Below are 20632 nucleotides of genomic sequence, written 5' to 3'. Positions count from 1 at the left end.
CACAAAAGACAAAGTGTTGGAGCAGACAGTTGCAGGTTTCTCTTATTTTTCCTTCTTTCTTTCTTGGTTTCTATGTCAATGACCTTGGTAGAAAATTCTTTTAGGGGTAAACATGGATCCTCTTCTCTCTGGCTCACAGAAGTTGCTGTATAACCTCTTCCACATCACTCCATAATTTATTCCGCTTACTTTTATTCTGTTCATACATTGGTAAAATGTTCAAGTACTTAAATTAAAGAAAAGAAAAGTTGCCAAATTTACGTAGGTCAGCAGATTGGAGGTAAATGGAAATACAGGCCTGGGAAAGTGATGGCCTGGGACTTTCCAAGGGCCTTAAGGCTGACTTCTTATTTTGGTGTCAGCACACAATTCTGTGCAAAAAGACACACACAGATCTCAGAATCTGGCCTGGATTACTTTAGAGTTCAGGGATAATTTTTTGGAATATCACACTTGTTGATTGGATAGAACTAAGAATTTGAAATATACACCTCTAAAACTTTTTTATTTGTTTATACTGTGCAATACATGAAAGATTCTATGTCTGCCTACAAAAGACTACATCACATTAGTCCTCGAACTCAGAGGTACTCCAGGAGGGGGAATATATGTTGTTGCTGCATGAAATACATATAGGTTTCCAGGATCAGAGCCAAAGCTTCTCCTCACTTGAGAAGATTTATGGTTTTAAAAAACCCTATCTGTAATCTCCAAAAAGAGGTAAACCAACAAGCCAGATGGAATAGTAAAGAAAATGGTAAGAAAGTCTGATTTTTTTTTTTTTGAAAAGACAAAGTTAAGACTTTTAGAATTTCCTTAAAATACACAAATCTTGCAAATTATTTTTGTAAGATAATGAATAACTCTTTCAACCATTCGGCACTGAACTGGCAAATAAAGAGGTAGGGACTCATCATGTATCATTGTTACTTGACTATTATGCCAATGGGAAATTTTTGCAAACAGATCTCAGTATTGTCATTCTGTAGAAAAATAGTTTTTTAAGCCCTACTTGAAAATGAGGAGAGAAGAAGAAAGGAATCAAAATGAGTAAATGTCATTCAATAAAAATGTGAATGGAATCAATACTTATGTTGATATTATGAAACATTTTAATATTGTTTTGTAAGATGCCGGCATTAAACAATCTTTGGCACAATGTCTCCAGAATTTATTTTCTAGAAAGCCTGTAGTAGATCAGTAGTTTGCCAGTTAATCCTAGGCCATGTCCAACCTTCCTGCCTCACTCACCCCTTCCATATGCTGCATTTGAAGGTAAGATCACTTCAGTCACGTGCTGTGCCTGACTACAGCAAAAAGTCACCTCAGGGCTTTATTTTGTCCCTGTGAAATTTCAAACGTTGGAATTCTCTGGAACACATTATCTTGACATCAGCATGTGTCTTTGGAGCAGGGTAAGTAATATTCTGTTAGAGAATATTTTAGCAATTAAGTGCCTTTCCCAAGAAATCAGCTCTCTCTAACAATGGAGTCATCAGATATTGTGCCAGTGTTCTGTGCTATCACTGAACTCTTTTGAAAACACTCCCTCCCTAAGTGGAACTGTGATGTGTTATTTTATCTTTCTTAGGAAAGATTAGGATGTTACTGTGATTAAATTTAGAGTAGTATTGAAAAGTATTTTTATAGGCCTAAAACTGTGTTTCTTAGATATGACATCTACTTCTTTGTGGTTCTGGAATTCATCACTGGAAGAAAACTGGACTGTGAAAAACAAAACAACACTGTTATTTCTGGTGAATAATATTTCCTAGAGAGAGAGAGAGGAAAAAAAGAGAGCATTTTAAAGCAAGAGGTTTCCAATTCCACATAGGAATGGCCCTTCATTTACTGTTTGGTTGTGGCATTTAATGTAAATTCTTAGGAAAATGAGGACTATTTGTTGTTTCTCTGTGAACATATACTGATAGCAGAAAGCTTTCCAAGAGACTGAAGGAGCCAGCTTATGGGCATCTCCTTTGTTTTGTCTGGATGAAAATTCATTGATTTGAGAACTGATTTTATGTAGTTTTGTGGATCATTCCTGTGGTGGTAAAAGCAGAGCTTTACTCCAGCACTTCTAAGGGTTTTCCATAGACTTGTTACATAAACTGTGCTCTGTGCCAGCATTTCTGGGCTTTGAGGGGACTTTGGAACTCCATTAGCTTAACGAGTGGAATTTTATTTGGTTTGACTCATTCTGGTTTGTAAAGTTTGCTACTTGTGGCTTTGTGAAAATTCAGTATATCCTTGGTATTTATTATGCATACAAAGAGATTTACATGCAGTACTGAATAAACATGCCAGAAATAGTCCTGAATTAGTTTTTAGCAGAGAAAAGAAATCCTGCATTAGAGAGAGAAAACAACAGACAATTGCCCAGACCAAAGATCTAACCATCTTTTTTCTACCAGTGGCTACTGGTGAGTGCCTGGGAAAAATTAAATTAGAATATTAGAGTAGCACAAACATGTAGTGTTACTTTGCCCCTGTAATCATTCAGTATAATGAATATATTCAGCATTTTCAATAATTTGTTATTGAATAAATAACAATTTAGCGATAAACAATAAATAATAATTTAGCAAATATATATATTACATTAACATTACATTTAACATCCATTTTCTTCCCTGAAAGCATTCACTTCTTCACTGAATTTCTTTCAATCAATTTTTAACCTGTTTAGCATGTTTTGGAAAAGAATTCTTAGATTTCTTTACATATTGTTTGGAGAAGTGACCCCTCTTTTTTATTTGCATCATTTGATGTCTTTGTATTCTTGTACTATAAAAAAAGAGCACTTATTCTCTCTTATTTATTCCCTAATGATTATCACATGGAAAAAGTGTTCAGTTCTGTGGTTTAAGTCGAGACTAAGTGGTTTATTGATTTATTACTTACAGCTAACCAGCAATCAACCACCTACATGTTTAATTTAAGAGCAGCAACACTGAACATCCTCAAAGTGTTAATAAGCACGTGGAAATTTCTGGGCATCCCCTGCAGCTCATCTCAGAGGTTTTAATCCCCTGCACAGTCTCACAGACATTCACAGAATTAGAGATGCTGCCTTTTGCAGTGGGTACCTCTGGCACTTTGAGAGGGTGGGGTGCAGGTCTGCTGTTGCCTCACAGCTCTGCTTAGAGGTGAGGATGCTCTGGGTGACTTTGGAATATTCTGTAGCACAGCTCTTCTCTTGTGCCAGCAAAATTTCAGCAGATAAGTTTTTCCATTATAGCTGAACATATCAAACCATTTATTCAGATAGTAGATCTCTTTGCACAATTGATGCTGAATAACAAAAATGTCCTTCTCCAAGCTGCAAAAAATGTCTAGGTTTCACTCATTATTTTTTGTTCCAGTTTCTTATCTGGATGACTGCGTGGATATTCTTTAGAACAGGGCCTTTCAGAATTATGCTGAAAGGACATTTAGTTTTTATTTTCATTGCTCTTACGTTTTCTTCCCTCCTAGTTTTTCTTATCTTTAGGCATATTTTAATATAAATTTTAGCTTATTTTCTCCTGAGATAACACTACCTTTTAGATCCTATCTCTCATATAACATTTGGCTCTGTAAAAAGGCCAAAAATGGGCAAACTAAATGTGAAAGGGTAATTTTTCATCCAACTGTAGAAGTGACAGTCTTTAGTACTGTGGCATTCTATGAGCAGCTGAGTAAATTCTTTGCTTGCACAAATGGCAAACCCACGGTATTGTGCTCAGTAAAGTTCTGAGAATGTTTGGGATCCAAAGTCACTCACTGAGCTGTAAACTTATTTGTGTTTTAATGGAGACAGGAGAGGATTGAAAGGATTTTGGAGAGACAGCATTGGCATCAGAAAATTGCACTGCAGAGAGCAACAGAGGTTTTATTTTTCTATGGCCAAAATAAGAAGCAAGTACACTTAACCACTCTCTTTTTTTAAGGATTTATCATAGTGCTTGTTGCTTTTTTGCTTGTCCACCTATGTGATAATAATTTAAACAAATATTAATACTTTTACCTCCAACCCCCATACTTAGTTATGAAAATAATTATTATCAAGACCCTGAAATGTCTAGTGTAAAAATATTTACCATTCTGGCTTTCTTATTTCTCCAGCATTGAAAAATCAGAAATTACTCTTTTGGTCTGTGATGGGTTGCAGGGCTGTCTGCTGGAGTGCCCAGGTTCAACGGTATGGATTTTGAGCCTTATAATTTGTCATGACTGGCACACCTTTCACACAGAGTCTCATTTGTGGTTTGTGTGAAATATAAAAGTATTTGTGCTGTCATATGGAGAGTGTGAGAGAGAGAAACAAAGGTGGCTCAGAGAAGAATTTTATATTAAACAAGGCCTTATCTGCAGCTCTTTTGTAAGAATATAGATCACAGTAGTATTGAAGAGTAATATTTCAACCCCCCTATGTACTATTGTTTGTATAAGAGCCTGTGCTGTTCGACTGGAAAGTGAGCAATAAATACTCACCTAAAAGTGAGCAATAAATACCAACCTAAATACCTCCTAAAAGGAGCTTGTGAGCCACCCTGGCAGAGCCTGGCTTTCTTACAGGAAGTATAAAATATTTCACTTTCATTCTACCCAGCTCGCATTCTATCCAGCATCTATCCAAGGCACAAAACTACTTTTATAATTAGAAACACAGCAGCAGAACTGTTGTAAAATTTAACCTCTTTTATAAGGCACTTCATTATCATCTGTGTGGAGAAAAAGAACAAAGTAAACCTGATTGTGTCCTGTATCAAGGGTACAGAAAGAAGTCAAGCTGTGCTTTAAAGCCAGCCTTGCAGTGGCTGAGGAAGAATTTCCACAAGTGCTGGCATCACTTGGAGAACAATTCCATGGAGAAGCTGGTGGCACTTCCATTACTGAGTTGGGTATGCCTTGAAAAATCTATGAAATGAGAATGGGTTTAAAGATCAGTGATGGTTGTGTAAAAATTGCCACTTTTACATCAGAGAATTTTGAAGTGGGGGCTCTTCCCTGAGACCCAGTCTTGCAGTCTGTGGAGGTTTTAGCAGTGACTCATGGACCAGTTCTTTGAGGAATGTACAAAGCCAGAGAATCTCAAAAAACCTTCCTGCCTGCTTTGGTGCTTTGGTAAAAATTTGCCTTCACCAATATTTTTATCAAAGCATTGAATAAAACCCAGCATGATTATGGCAGGATTTTAATGAAAAGCACAGGATTTGGGAGAGACATGCAGTATTTAAGCTGTGTGCACAATAAATGCAGAAGTAGTGACTGTCCTCATTCACTTGCAAATATGTGGGAGCTGACAAACTCCAGATACTAAATTTTTTTCTATAAGGATTTGGAAAATATGCACAATCTGCATTCAAGTTTGGGCCAATATTCCCAAGTAATTTTTTCTCTGTCTGTTAGCAATAAGAATTAATTTTATACAGCATAATATCTTCCAGAGACACAATGAGTTTTTCAGATAACACCAACATATTCTGGATATATATTTCTCCTGTTTTGCTCAAGTACCCAGGAGTTACTTTGGTGTGCTATTTCTGAGTGAGTGAATAGAAATATTATTGTGTAAAATACTTCATAAGATATTATACTTGATGTAAACAATAACTTGTTTTATGGTTTTCACAAAACACCTTAAAAATTCTTTCTAGTTCTATAGAAGTTTCTTTTCCCCCTTTTTGCTTGAAAATCTATATTTTCTGTTTGTTGTCTAAAGAAAGAAAACTTTTATGAGAAGGTAACTGTTTTGTATATGAAAGTTGTAGTACATCTGAGCTATTTCAGATGTTGATTTATCTTGGGGAATAAACAAAAAGTATCTTTTGAGTTGCTGGGAGGATAAAACTTTAGGTAACTCTATTTACATTTCTAGTGAAAAACTGAAAGTACAAATACTTCCTCAGAATGTAGTTTTAAATTACAATTTTATACATTGGTAAGTAGTTATTTTTATGCACAGAAGAATACAGATATATATCTTTTTCCAGGTTCACCTTCAGCAGCAAGCTGGCAAACCACAGAATAATAACACCAAAGCCAACTGAAATAATCATTAAGAGAATGCCCTCTAAAATTACTGGCTCCTTTGTGTAATCAATGCCAGTGTGCAGTCTCAGGATGACAACGAAAGCCTTGGTTAATAACTGTAATCTGATTAATCCTCTTAATGCAAAGTATGTGCACTGCCAGCCTGTGACAGAAGTGCACAGGTCTGTGGAGACTTGTAGGCTGTTGTGTTCAGCTTTTAGTAAATAAAATATGTTGCGTAGCAAAAAAAAACTTACTGGAAAATGAATCTGTTCAGTCAGTCTCTACCAACAACATTTTCAGCTGTGTATTCACTAATTTGTCCCAAGGTGATGCCATCCTGTTGGAGGGCACTGTTGTGGTAATTAGTCCCCACATGTCCAGGGTAATCAGTGTATCACTACAGGGCAGCTGCTGCTTCAAAACTATTTCTTCCATTATATTTACAAGAAGGCAGAACTATCTTTAAAGTTCAGTTTTTGACATTTAAAAATGGAAACTCCCATCTGACATAAAACTGGTTTCCAGTGGTTTCACTGCACAGTGTGCCTGAAATTACAAGTGCAGCGTTGCCTTCATTTTCCAGGACACACACACAACAGCAGTGTTAAGGCAGTGTAATAAGTACCAGGCAATCCATATTAAGTGCTCTTAACATAAAATTGTGTAATTGGGAAACCATATAATCTAGTAGAAGCCTAGGTGTTAGCTTTTAGACAAGTTATGGTGGCAGGCTCAGCTTTTTGCTGGAAATTCTTCTAAGTTTATTTAGCTGGGCTTTTCTGTTTGTGTCTGTGACAATATATAAGGGAAGCTTAGTTTGGCTGCCTTGCTGCTTGTTAGTGGAAGGATAAGCTGTTAAATCTCTAATTTGAGTACTCATGTTTTTGAATTTTGTCAGTCTTTAAACTGTACAGCTTTCTTTAATAATCATTAAAGTGAAGGATATTTCTCTAAGGCTTAGAGTAGCAGAGCTAATAACTCCTCTATATTAATAGAGCCAGTTCCAACACCTGATGACAAGTGGCTAGCACTGGGTGGACTTTAAGGTGTTAAGATGTCTCTGGAACTGCTTAGTAAGAAACTACATGGTATGAATCTTAGTTTTTCCAGCAGTTTTGTCAAGGAGTATTTCAGTCACTTCACATCAGATGCCTTGACACCCTGATGAGTATCAAGAAAATGTACATGTCTACCCATCAATGTGCCTCCAACCCACAAATGGTCAACTGAGCTGTTTTTCACTCACCTTTATGGTGTTGTTACTTTTAATGCTGTTCTAGCAAAATGTTAACCCAGTGCATTTTCCCAGTGCATGGACAGTTCAGGAGTGACGTGGATGTGCACTAAGTTTTTGGAGAGCAGAATGACAGCTAGCATAGGATATGATTCCTCTACCTATTTCTCTTCAATTCTGCATCAAAGCAAGAAGATAGTCTGTAGAATGTGTTTTGTATTTGTCTTTACTAGTGCTCCAGAAAGTTCAGGCCCCTGTGAGGCATTATGCCCATTGCCCAACCTCCTTGGACCTAACACCCATCTACTCAAAGTCTTCTGCTTCATAGGGAAAGTCCTGCTTGGTATTTATACCATTCATTTATCCTGTAGACATGTAAAAGGGCCATGAGAATGCTTTTGGGCTTGTCAAGCTAATGAGCTGGGCAGGTAATAGAGAAATCTGTTCCTTAAATGATTAAAAACTCTGCTAAGCAGTTGTTGGTTTATGGCTGCTTGGCAGAACACCACAGACATGTACCTACCTACCTCATTCTCAACTCTCTTTAATAACCTTTTCTCTGGATTTTTAACTGTTCCCAAGGCAACTGGAAACAGAAACATCTCTGTAAACCAAAGCTTCCTAGAACTCTCCACTTCAAGTGGTACACATAATAATTACAACTTTCTCTTCATCACTGAGTTTTCATCAGATTTTTAAAAGATCTGCAACTAAAATTGTCTCATCAGTAGGTTTGAGACTTTCTTCCCTAAAAATATAAAATGGTCATGGCATACATTATTTTGACTTCTTGAGGAGATGTAGAAAAATACCATAAGCCTTCCGTCCTGAAATGCTAATTATGAGCAGCCCATCTGCCAGAGCTGTTTCCATAAACTAAGCAGGAGGGGTCTACAATGAAACAATTACAGAAATACAGAGAAACCTAGTTTGCAGCTGTCATTTGAGCAGGTCTGCCATGAATCTCAGTCTTCAGTGAGACTTTTAGCCAGAGCATGGCACCAGGTGAGACAACAGTACAGAACAGAGTGAAGTTTTTTCCCCCTCCCTCCTGTGGACATAGGACCACATTTTTATAGAGCATTCTGAAAAGAAATGTCTTTATTCTGTATTAATCTTCCCAAAGAAAAGCCAGCTGCAGCCATTTTAGCAGAAGACAGCTATACACACTGAGTTATACCCACTAAGGCAATACTTTTGCCCAAATCAGTGCAAGTAAAGTTATTTGTCTCCATAAGCTTGGAAATAGCAAATTTATGTTTAAGAATGTCTAGCGATTTATAGGAAAGTCAGTATAAATGTGTGAAAATAAATCAGCAAATATAGCTCTCCAAAAATCTGTGTATTGTGTTAAATCTGCAAGGTTATATTTTATAGATTGCTGTTCTGCTGTACTGATTTATTATACTGTAGCTACAAAATGTGTAAGGCTCTTTCATAGTAACAACCATGGTTTTGTCCTTGAAGAAACTAGAGCCTCAAGCCTAAATGAAACCAGTTTGAAATATTTTACTTGTATGCTCTCTAATACTTTTGACTTTCTGTGTGTGATCTTGGCCCAGACAGCTTCTCTCTGTCTCAACTTTAGAGGTATTGAAGATATTCTTTCAGCATTATCTTTCTATGAAAAAAGAATTTAAGAGTCAAATAAGAAAATAAACCCCCTAAAGCATGATGAAAGAGAATAATATGCATTTAACATATAGTACATATATGTGTGCATATATGTACTTTAATTAATAGCCTAGATTCTTAGATTATTAAATTCTTCAGGTATAAGTTTGAGTAGTCAGATGGTTCATCCTTTAAGATAAACGCATGTCTGTATTATGACATTCTCAGATCATTCCCTACCATTGGTAAAATCTCTAAACCATGCCTGTAAATGGGCAAGCAGAAGTAACAGTAAGAGAACTGTACTATCAGAGTTATGATGCAAAATGTGCTATTTTAGGAGTTGAACAGATGAGGTGACTGCCAGAGACACCTGTGAAAAGCTGTAGTAAATGGGAATGGGGTCAGTCTGGGAAGCTACTCAGTTAAGCAGGTGGCTTCCTTGGAGTAAAAGGAGTGTCTCTCACCTGCACCTTTTTTATTTTAGATGAGGAGCATGGCTCAGTTGCTGAAATAGATTAATCTAGTGTGATTTTAGGTGCTGTAGGTTGTGAGCTGCATCCAGAATGATGCAGGTCTCCCTAAACCTCCTGTAAAGATGTCTCAGACTCCTGGGATATGTGAGCTGGGCTTAGCAAAGGAGTTCTGCCAAAGGTCTCTGTGTTCCAGCTTCTGGAAACATTCAATGGTGGTTTTCTCCTCATTAGCAAGTTACCTTCTAATGAACGTGAGGGCAGCTGGAGAGACAACAGGCAAAGATCCAAAGTAAGAGAGAATAGGGAAAACATTACCAACAGATAGGAGACAACATTTGCAACCAGGTGTAGGCAGGAGTTCAGTGTAAGGCTCCCTCCTCCACCACACTTCCACAAGGGTGTGCAGATAGTTCCCACCAGCTTCCCCCGTGACACTGGCTGCAGTGGAACAGAAATGTTCTCTGGGCAGTGATGTGCCTTCACTTGAATTGACCTTGGAAGCCCTTGGTGTAGGCCCTTATAGTTCTGCAATGGGAAGGAGAATGTTTCTTATTTAAATATTGCATTTTATGCTGTTATAAGTGCATACTGGCATAATAATGACAATCTGATTGAAGGGAGTAAGAAGGATATAATTGATTCATTTCTCTAGACATTTTACAAAAATAGCTTTCATGCTTTTAAATATTTATTTTATAATGCCCTTGGCCATTTTATTTTTACTGTATTAAAGTTTTATCTGAAATTAAAAATAATTTAAATTCAAATTATAATGTATGTATTGCATCTCATGAATCTAAGCTTTGTATCTGGCATTTCTTCATTTTCTTGAGAAATAGATTTGAATTTTTTTTGGTGTTAGAATTATTGCTGCTTGTGTCTATTATGCTCATTTTTAACATTTAAAAGAAATATTTTCTTTCCAAAAATAAGTTATTTTCATTGTTTTTTTCTTTAAGGAGGCACATGCTGGCAAAACATATGCCAGCTGCACTCCTAATGTTCCCTGGAGGTCAATTTTTAAAAAACATTGAAATTAAAAAACTTTGATTGAGGTCTTCTGTGTCTGTTCTTATTCTATCTCCTTAGAACGTTCCCTTTTGAGTTTTCTTGTGCTTAGTCAAATTCTGACACGTGATGAACTGATGTAGGATGAGGATCATGATCATTGTACACCCTGAGTTTCAAAATTATGTTTTGGCAATTTTGTCCAAGGAACAAAACTTGTTTGGAGATGAAGAAATAGATGATGATGATGATGGTGATGATGATGATGAGGAGGAGGAGGAGGAAGAAGAAGAAGCAGAAGAAGTAGAAGAAGTAGAAGGAAAAGAAGAAACAGAAGGAGATGAAACAAAAGAAGGAACAGAGAAAGAAGAAAAAGAGGAAAAAAATGAAAAAGAGAAGGATCGTAAATCGCCTGAGGGAGAGACAAGCAGTAGTAGTAGCACTGTGGAAACTGGAGAGGTAAAGACATTTATTCCTATTAAGTTATTGGTCTCTGGAAGAATTTGGTTCTATAACTGACTTCAGTTTGATACATGTGTAACCTATCCTGTAAATGCAAAGTTGTTGTTTGGGGTGGTTTTGGTAGAGGAAGAAACATGCAGGTGTTAGTAATTAAACAACTTTATATTTTTAAACAACTCTGAAAGTTTGTTTGTTTGTTTGTTTTTGTCTATAGACAGAGGAGACTACTCAGAAAGAGACCATCATTCAGCAGGGTAAGAATTCAGTTCCTAAGAACTGGACATGCTAAAGACAGATAAAAGTTTTATAAATAATATTATAAAGATACTGGACAACACAGTTCTTGTTCATAATTGACAAAGCAGTTCTTGAGAGGTGATAAAATTTAAGGGGCAAACCCCCATTATTAATTGTTAATGATAAAGAAATAAATACTTTTCCCAGTTACATGTTACACGACTGTATACTGCTAAGAGCAGTTCTGGCTGTGCAGTGCCAAAGTCATGGTAATTTTATTATCTCTCAGGCAACTTCTTGAGGTGAGGTGCCCTGTGCCTCACTTCAATCAAAAAACTTCTCAGAATTCTTCCCCATCTTTTTCAGCTGACATTTCCTCATTCTATTCACAGAGAGATTATTTAGATGAAATGTGATAATTGCTGAACACTGTTCAGGATGCTGAAGATGTAAGTCTAGAACTCCTTGCAGTTTTGATGGCAGTTTATGAGAATTGTATATCCCTTTAGAAAAGCTGGGGAACATGAAGTTGGGTGCCTTGTATGTGTAGGACTTATTTTATTTTAGAAATCTGGAATAATCTAGAATGGTTCCCTTGAAAGAAAATAACAAGTGTGTTATAAAACAGACCACAGCCTTTATAATGAAGAAGCTGTGCCATTTATTTTCAATATTATAATGGAAATAGCTTGCACAGAAGGGGTGCTTAAATATTTTTCCATTATCCAGTGATCTGGAAGTTTTGATATTAAGTTTGAAATTTATATGATTCATACAGACAGTATAGGAAAATTTAAACACAGGAACATCAAGTGAGATGGAAAGTTTTTCCTTTCCCAGAATTGGTTCTGTGGAATAAAATTCATGATGAACCATAACTCCTGCCCTAAAATCAGCTTTGCCAAATTAGAATATACTTGCATATAAATGTGCAAGACATTGTCTCCTGTCTCCAAGAGGAAACTGTGAGTGTCAAGTAAAAGTATTTTATATATTGTCCTTACTTACTCCTATAACTTACTCCTGTAAGTGTTCTATTCTTAAAAATTGAGCATCTGGAGAGTAATATCAGGACATTATATGGAGAGATTATAAGATAAAAATAGTCTTTTCAGGCTGGACATCAAGTTTTATTGAATATTCTGATTGCTTTTTCAGTTTTATTCAGTGACCTCTACTTCAAAAATAATCTGAAGAGTAAATTTTTTTTCTGCTTTTCTGTGATATTTTTCTGATTTGCATGAATCAGAAGAAATTGAATATAAACAATTATATTAAATTATTATTGTAGAGAAGGAAAGCCCTGACAATCACACTGTGAACAATGCTTCAGAGAACACTGATGACCAAAAAACTGGAGGAATTGTGGGGAGAAAAAAGGTTTGTGGCCTGATGTTTCTTTCTAGCTTTGCCAGTGACCAAGAAGCCAGTGGGCAGTTACCAAAGCAAATACCTCGACTCACATACCTGCATAGATAATTAAATTGCTGGGCAACCTGTTCCTTCTGTTTTAGACTTGATTTTATTTTTTGATAAAATAGCTTTAAATTGTCCAAATAATAGTTAAATGAGTTAAAGCCCATTATGACCTCTTCATGGATGGCATGTCACTGACAGAGAGGTTGTTTATCACATCATGAACTGGTGAGGTGAAAACTTAGGACTTCATTCCTGTGGGACATTATCTAATATTCCCCCCCACATTTATCTCTGAAGGCAGCAGCTGAGCTCATTGACCTTGCATCTATTTGCAAAGTGCACTGATTTTGTGATCCTGTATATCTCTATATAGGTGTATGAGCATGTTGAGGGGTACCTGATACAGAATTTCATACAGGTTTTAGGATCCAGAGGCTGCTGCAGAGGCTGCTGAGTTTCCTGTTGACCAAAGACCCTAAGCAGTAGTTAACTTTGACACGAGTGTGGTCTCACTGAGCACAGGCACTGCCGTTTATGGCAGTACACACATTTATCAGGAGGCATAGTAAGCACTTTCTGCTCTGGGACTTCATTTTTGGACCTTGCCTCAGGCTCTTATTTGAAAGAAACCCAAATAAATGCACCACTTACAGCATTTTGTACAAACTGTACAATGTGTAATTTGAAAAAATGCAATCACTTTAACTTTTCTGATTCCCATGTGCTATTTTAACACATTTTAAATATTACAAATATTTCCTGTTAACATTTTTTAGTCATTTTGCTTTGAAATATAATTGGTATATAAAAAAAGGTGTTTTTTTATCTTGAATTTCACTGCTAACTGTTTCAGTCATATAATTTACCTGTTTTTTTCACTCCAGTTTTCCCTGTTTAAGCGAAAGCCACTGACAAGCCAGAAGAATGTATGTAGCAGAAAGGAAGACAGCTCTGAAAAGCCATTGCAGAGTGAAGACAAAGAAAAGGAAGATTTAACTGGTGAAGGCAGTAAGGATGAAAATCAGAATCATACACTGGAGAATTCCAGTGAAACTGTGACTAACCAGGACAGAAGGATGAAAGTTAATACATGTATATTGCTGTAACACTGTTATAATATATGGTAATGTGACAGTCTTAAAGCATATAGTGCAATTTTACTTGAAAACAGTTATGACTCGAGATGTTGATGGCTGCTTTTTTTTGATTGATTGGATTGCTGTAATTTTACATAGGCAAGATTATTTTCTTGGTATTTATTGGTAATTTTAATAGTGTGAAATGATACGTTTATCAGCACTTTCCTGGAGATCTGTGGCCTTACCTGTTGATGTTCTAAAGTTCAAAATATGGGGTTTTTTATGTGAAGAGTTGAATACAGGCATTTTATGGTTTTTCCTAAATATTTTTATTCTCTTTCAGTCTACAGAGTACTACATTCAGCATGATACTCCTGCAAAATGATAATATTTGATGTGAGATATTATTTGGTTTAACTCAGTTAAGAGTATTGAAGGTACTCACTTAGAAATATACATGTTTCTTTCTGTTTTGACATAGAAAAAATAGCAGTAAAACCTTCAAGTTAACTTGTAGGCCATTATGGAAGAAGTTCAGTTGAGTATGTGCCTAATTTCACACATGGCAGCAGTCCCAGTGGAAACAGTGTAAGGATGGAAGTATCCTGCCAAACTGGGACAGGGAGAAAGCTTTTATTTCTGAGAGGTGCTGAAAGCCTTTGCTCCTGCTTAAATTGGCATAAGCTGCTGGGCCTCTCTCCTCACTGAATCAGGCCCAGTGAAAACTGGATACCCTCACTCTTGTTTCACTTGGATTCTAATCCTGTATTCTCTGAACATCCACACCTTCATGAGTCTCCAGTGAAGCTTTTCTCATAGGAAAATAATGCAACCAGAGGTACTGAGGCATCAGTATGACAAACTGATCGTTACGGGGTAAATATTCATGTTTTTCTCAGGCAGACTGGCTTTTCTTCAGATGGACATTTAGCATGAGGAGCCAAAAATCAGTACAAATAAAATCTGCTTTACACCACTGTATCATTAAGAAGCAGGAATTCTTTATTCAGCCAGATGCTCAAGGGGATATCTCCTCTAAAATACTGTGCAGGCTGAGTACAGAAAAAGCTCCTGTTTATATACTGTGTTTTACATACATAATCATTGATTTTTCCAGAATAAACATACACATGATAAATCATTTCCCTGAAATAATTAACATATTTTCCCTCCCATTTACACACATTCTTCTGTCCTGGAGGTCCCTTTGCTGGTCCCTGGTGGTCGGTGACCCCAAAGTGATCCCTGACCACACAGTGAACTGGTGAAAGGTGGGACAACTGAGCTGGTTGCTTTCCCATTCTTCCTTCCATTTTCCTAGTTTCACAGTTGCTTAAATTTTATATAATAGGTCAGAAGCGTCCAGAATTTATTTCATCCTAGGAGGGGTTCACCTAAATGCTTTGTCCTTGTAAGTATGGCAGGTGCCCAGGGTCTTTCATGGGGTTTCCTCAGTGCTACCATAATCATCATACTAAAAACGTGGATGCTTGGGTCATCCTTTGCCAGAGTTAATGAGGATCCTTTTGTGTCTTTTATTTTTCTTTGGGCTACTCCTGGGTTCTGCAGTGAACCTTACATGAAGGGTTTTTTTCTGCATTATATTCACATATTTTCTTATTTTTCTGAATGCACATGTGGTTGCTGTTCCACTTGGATACTGTTGAGAAGAGTAAAGTGGAAAAGGAGAAATAAAGTAAATGGTGCCCTCATTAATTTAAATAAGCTTTAATTATTTTTTACGGGGAGATCAGTCACAGAAATTGTTACTGTAAGAACAATTTCTTTTTTTAATGGTGAACTAATTTAGTGAGAAATATTACTTTCAAATGGTAATTACCCTCAAATCTAACACTACAAAGTTTATGTAATGGACTGTAAACTGTTGTATGTCTGAGCAGTTTCAGGGACTGGTACATTTATCTTGTCCACACACTTTGCTCAACAAGAAGCAGGAACATATTAACCCATTCCAATGTCTTTTCTACATGTCTTCATTTTTAATAAAAAAGATTAATCAAATAACTTACATGTGCATGTGTATTAATTTACAGGGGTTTTTAACAACTTCACAATATTTATGTGAAGAAAAATGTAAAGACTTTTTATTACTGAAATGTTTTCATAAGCAGATGAGTAGCAAAAAATTCTATAAAGATCTTTCTCTGTTTTCTTCTTACTTTTTCAAAGATTAAGTGTATCAACTTCAGTCTCTATTTCTCATTTTTATAGTCCTGCCATACAGCTGAGATTGTGCTTTAGAATTGTTGGGTTTCTAAAATTTCACCACTAAACTTATCACTAGGTGGAGTTTGTGCTCTTCAAAGGCGTAACCAGTCCCTGGAGCCAGAAATTCACCTTCTCATGGCCCCTGAAAAAAGTTAAAGATATTCATTCTGTATCAAATTTTCTGTTTCCAAATTCTCAGAAAACTTTATGTTTTCTGGCATATTGCTTTTGGCGTTACTCTAGTACCTCAGTGTATTTGTATAGTGAATTTTGAGTTTTAAACTGTATGTCTTTGTAAAAATACAAATATTAAAAAAATACAGTTAGTCATTTATTTCTAAGTATGCATAGATGGACAGTAGTCAAGTTCTGATAAATAAAGTCTACATATACATGTTTGATTTAAATTGAAGTGGTATTAGTGCACCTTACATACACAAATATATATATATGTGCACTGAGACGTGTCTATGTATATATATGTGTGTGTGTGTGTATCTATATATATGTGTATATTTACATATATAAATATGCATATGTATATGTGTATATTTGTAGACAAAGAGACAGATACACAGATATATGTGTGTGTGTGTGTGTGTGCACATGGATGAGCAAATGTGTGCCTGGCCTCCTGAAAGTTCCATTTAATCCATATATTTACATATGCAAGTTTACTGATTTCTAGAAGCACAGGATTCATTTATGCAGCTGCTGTTCCTATGTAAGCTTGTGGTGACTGAAATTAAAAAAAGGAGAGCATATACTGTTTAGACACTATTTTATACACCCAAAGTTAATAATCATAATTAACTTTGTGCAACTTTTTCCTTTTTCTTCCACATATTACTTGTACAGTATGCAAAATAGATGCAGTCTTTGTCCTTGAGGAATATTTTAAGTCTTGCTGTTGACATTAGGGTAGTTGAAGTAAACTGAATTGATGATAAACCACTGTAAGTCCTGATAATCAAGAATACAGAAGCTAATCTTGCATGATTATTGAGTAACTAAGAATGGGTTCACTTAAAACATACTCATGTACTCAAACTACTTGAGCTCTTTAAAATATATATATGAATAATAAAATAAAATAAAATATAAATATAAATATTATAAATACAAATAATGTAAATATAAATGATATAAATATTCTTTCTCTACATTCCATCACAGTACTTTTAGGAGCTATAATATTTCTACTACTCACTACTTAGGGGACTTTACAAACATTTGCACACTCTGTTATGTCTAAATTCCTTTAAGGACCTAAATAATGCTTTGATTAAGTGCAAGGAGACAACTATCAGTGGCAAGAATTGGAGATATTAATGCTTTGGTAGTAAATCTGCTTTGCTCAGTATCTCATAGTGATGAGCTCTGAAGTTCACACCTATCTGCCTTTCAAGACTGTTCTGGAATATACATTTTATTCATGCTATGTAATTACCACTTTCTTTTTCAGATTTAATGACTCAGCAAAAGCCTTGCAAAATCTAAATCTGGCTAAACTGTAATTCTTTAATTTGTACACAAAGAAGTCTTTTCTTTTCAAGACCATTCTCATTTACTGTCAAAACAGTTTAGACACAGCTGTTTCCAATCACATATGAAAAACTGAAGAGCTATTAAGTTAGAATTTTAAGGGACGTTAACAGCATCAAGAAAATAAAAAATACAGAGATTTTGTTCTTTAGTACACCTATTATACGTGAGACCATGATTTACCATTTACCATGCTGATTTACAACATACTGATGCATGTCACTTAAAATGCAAAGTGAGCCAAGTGCCTTTGACAGGCAAGCCCATGGGCAGGGGAGATGCCTTTTGCAAACTGCATTGGGTGAAACACCAGCTCTGCATGAAGCAGAGGCCGTGAGATTTTAAAGGAACAAGTATCCAGCCATAGCTCAAGAGTAGTCACAAGTTCTCTGTTACAAGACAATTATAACTTTCAAATCCAATGGACAGTTGCTACAAGGTTTATTTTGCTTTTCTAACCTATCATTACTCACTTCTACTGCACTGTGGATATTTTTACCCAATAGGTTGTAATCACACATATACACATGCTTCTATTATAACTTTTGAACTCTTAACTTACTTTATACAGTCACATTATTATACTATAGACCCTTCACCATCTTACCCAATAGAGTTTCTGACTTAAGGTATATTCTTACTTACAACTACAGAAACACAAGTTTAAGATTTTTCTACTTAATGTCTGTGTATTGAATTTTTACAACACTCCAAGCTTCTTCTAGTCTGCAGATCAAACTCTTCACTGTCTGTGGAAATTTCTGTTTTTCTGATTCCCACATTTCTGAAATATCCCAACACTGGAGTGCACCCCACAGAATGGCTCTGAGAGGGATCCCAAAGGGACAAGTGCCTGAGCACAGCCCATGTGCAACAGGCTGACATCCAGAGGGAAAAATCTGGCCACAGGAGCTGGAAGGAGGGTCTAGTAACAGCAAATGCTCAGTTACAAATTAGTATTTTTAACTGTTGCTGCCACTAAACATGATGACAAAGTAATATTAAGCTCCAAGAATTCTAGGAACTGCACAGAAGAAATGCAAGATTTTGATTATTTTATTTTAAGATTGTCTGTTTCTCCAGATATTTACATAAGTAATTCTTAGTATCAAAGCATTCAGTCAGGCAATTCATGGGACTAAAACTGTGTGGTTTGGATTGGGGCCCTATTTGTCATCCTCTTATGATTAATTAGACTTCACTCACAAGTTCCTAACTTTCATTACACACATGTGGGTTGTTTAAGGTATTGTTTTTATTTCCTTATAATTCTTTTACTATTTGGATAAAAAATATTAGATTGTTAAACATTATTAAAATTTGATTTTAATTAGTTTCTCCTCTCTGTCAAAAGTTGTATTTTTATTATCACTGTAACTGCAGTTGTTACAGCTATTCTGGCACAAATAATAAAAGAGTAATAAAATTATACTTTTGAACTGCTATTAAAAGAAGCAGAAAAGAAAAATTATATCTTTATATTTACTCTTTGACATAACAAGAATATTTTTTAAGTGTCCAAGAGCACTTAGCTTTGCTTTGGGATTTATTTTTCTATTCAACCAAGACGTTTTCACACATTTCAGTCCTCTAGTGTTGCTTGATTTCAGTCTGCAAAATTTTCTTTTACCTCTGAATAGTCAAAACCTGAATTTTCCACAAAAAACAGACTGGGTAATTCTTGTGTAATACCAGGAGTGCCAGGAACTCCAGCTAACCACAACCTTAAATAGTTGTAATTTTTTTTGTATTAAAATTAAAAGCTGAACTGGGAGAAAAAAAAATGGACTGTGCCTTCAAATTCAATATATGTGAGATTTGTTTAATTCATTCATAGTTCCACATGCTTCCTCCTATTAAAAGGTCCCTTAAGAAAACTACAAAAATCTAATGTGTTATTAGGAATTAAACACTTTTTTTAAAGTTGCCTTGAATTTGCTTTTCAAGCCCCAGTCTTTTGGATGATTTCACATTGCTGTCATTCTATCAAACATGGAGAATGAGTATTACATTGCACAGAGAAACTCCAGAGCAAACTGGAGTCTGGATGAAGGCACACCTTGGTGCTGGTGTTTTTCCAAGGCTCATTTCAAACGGGCCATGAAGGATGCATCCCACTACTACTTCTGCTCACACTTGTGTCTAAAGTTGAGCTGCAAGTTGCAGACTGTGTTAGCTCTTAAATCTCTTGCCTTTCCCAGGCCAGTTAGGACACTCCAGGAGCTGGATGTCAGAGGAAAAGCAGCATTGCAGGCACACCCGCTCACAGTGCCCACTGCAAGAACCCTGCTCAGTGGACAGGCAAGACAAAGTAAAAATCCTGCAAGCACCAGTGGTTATGTTGTTTGAGCAGATGGAATTGCACAGGCACAATCAGGAGCAACAGGAAAGCAGTTTGAGTCCCACTGACTCCATGGAACCAAAAGGGATTCTTGCCTGTCCTAACTTGGACACCACAGCTGCAGTCACTGATGGCACCTTTGTCTCTCACGCTGAGGAGACAACCCAGCAAGGAGGGTTTGTCACCACAATCACTACATTTCTGCACCTGAAAAGGCCACAAAGGCTGCCCAAGAGAGAGGCTGTGACCTACGGGCAGGGTGGTGTTGGGAGAGCTGCAGCTGCAGATGAAAAAGCTGCAGCTGCATTCACACTTCCAGCAGTGGCTTCTTGTACCATGCTCTCATACCAGTACAGACCTTATAGTCACAGAAATACCTAAATGAAGGCCAGAGTTTTGGAAATGGGCAACTACAAGGTCAATACACAAAGGGAAAGAGATACCTGACCCATTAAGATCTGCTTCAGGTACCTTTTATTGTTCCAGTACATTGGAATGCTGAGCTCTTACCAAAGCCTTGTAGCACAGATAAACTACAGCAATTATCACTATCAGATTAAAACACTCCTTTTCCTGATGTTCTTTTTTAAACAGAGTAATGTTAGTATTTTAATCTCTTCACGTGTGGAAATCTAAGCATTCCTTAGGCTGTTAAATTGCAGTTGCTCTGATGAAACTGCCATTCATTGGTTTTGTTACCATCTTTCTTTGGCAAACAATTTCAAAATGGATTATTGAGCCCAAGCATACTCAGACTCCACCAATACTGGGCAGAGCAACTTGGAGAACAGTTTGTGCTGAGGGCCCAGTGCCCACCCAACCCCACCAGGTATTTTACTCCAGAGGAGCTCTACCTTGGCCCCGGGGATGCAGGAGGTGCACTCACTCCTCTGCACATCTCAGTCTCAGACAGAAAATTAGGGGATCCAAGTGGGGAAATATCCAGGGGCACTCCTGATTCAAAGGA

At 36.5% G+C, this 20632-nt stretch overlaps 1 protein-coding gene across 1 annotated transcript; it reads left to right on the top strand.

Annotated features, from left to right (window-relative positions):
• The first annotated feature begins 577 nt into the window (after positions 1-577).
• LOC110483278 (uncharacterized) lies at positions 578-15575 on the top strand. The gene is made up of 4 exons (XM_021553025.2): positions 578-10812; positions 11030-11069; positions 12344-12432; positions 13356-15575. Exons 1-4 carry the CDS (start codon positions 10498-10500, stop codon positions 13575-13577), a joined length of 666 nt encoding a protein of 221 aa, XP_021408700.2. The 5' UTR covers positions 578-10497; the 3' UTR covers positions 13578-15575.
• Positions 15576-20632: the final 5057 nt, after the last annotated feature.

Source organism: Lonchura striata, chromosome 2 (assembly GCF_046129695.1).
Source record: "Lonchura striata isolate bLonStr1 chromosome 2, bLonStr1.mat, whole genome shotgun sequence".
In the NCBI taxonomy this organism is placed as follows: Eukaryota; Metazoa; Chordata; class Aves; order Passeriformes; family Estrildidae; genus Lonchura; species Lonchura striata.
The sequence above is the reverse complement of the archived record's forward strand: the minus strand, read 5'-3'. Positions and strand labels throughout refer to the sequence as shown.

Coding starts and splice junctions, on each gene's coding strand:
- LOC110483278 (XM_021553025.2), top strand. CDS start 10,498: ATGAGGATCATGATCATTGTACACCCTGAGTTTCAAAATTATGTTTTG. Junction 10,813..11,029: donor GCACTGTGGAAACTGGAGAG/GTAAAGACATTT, acceptor TTTTGTCTATAG/ACAGAGGAGACTACTCAGAA. Junction 11,070..12,343: donor AGAGACCATCATTCAGCAGG/GTAAGAATTCAG, acceptor TTATTATTGTAG/AGAAGGAAAGCCCTGACAAT.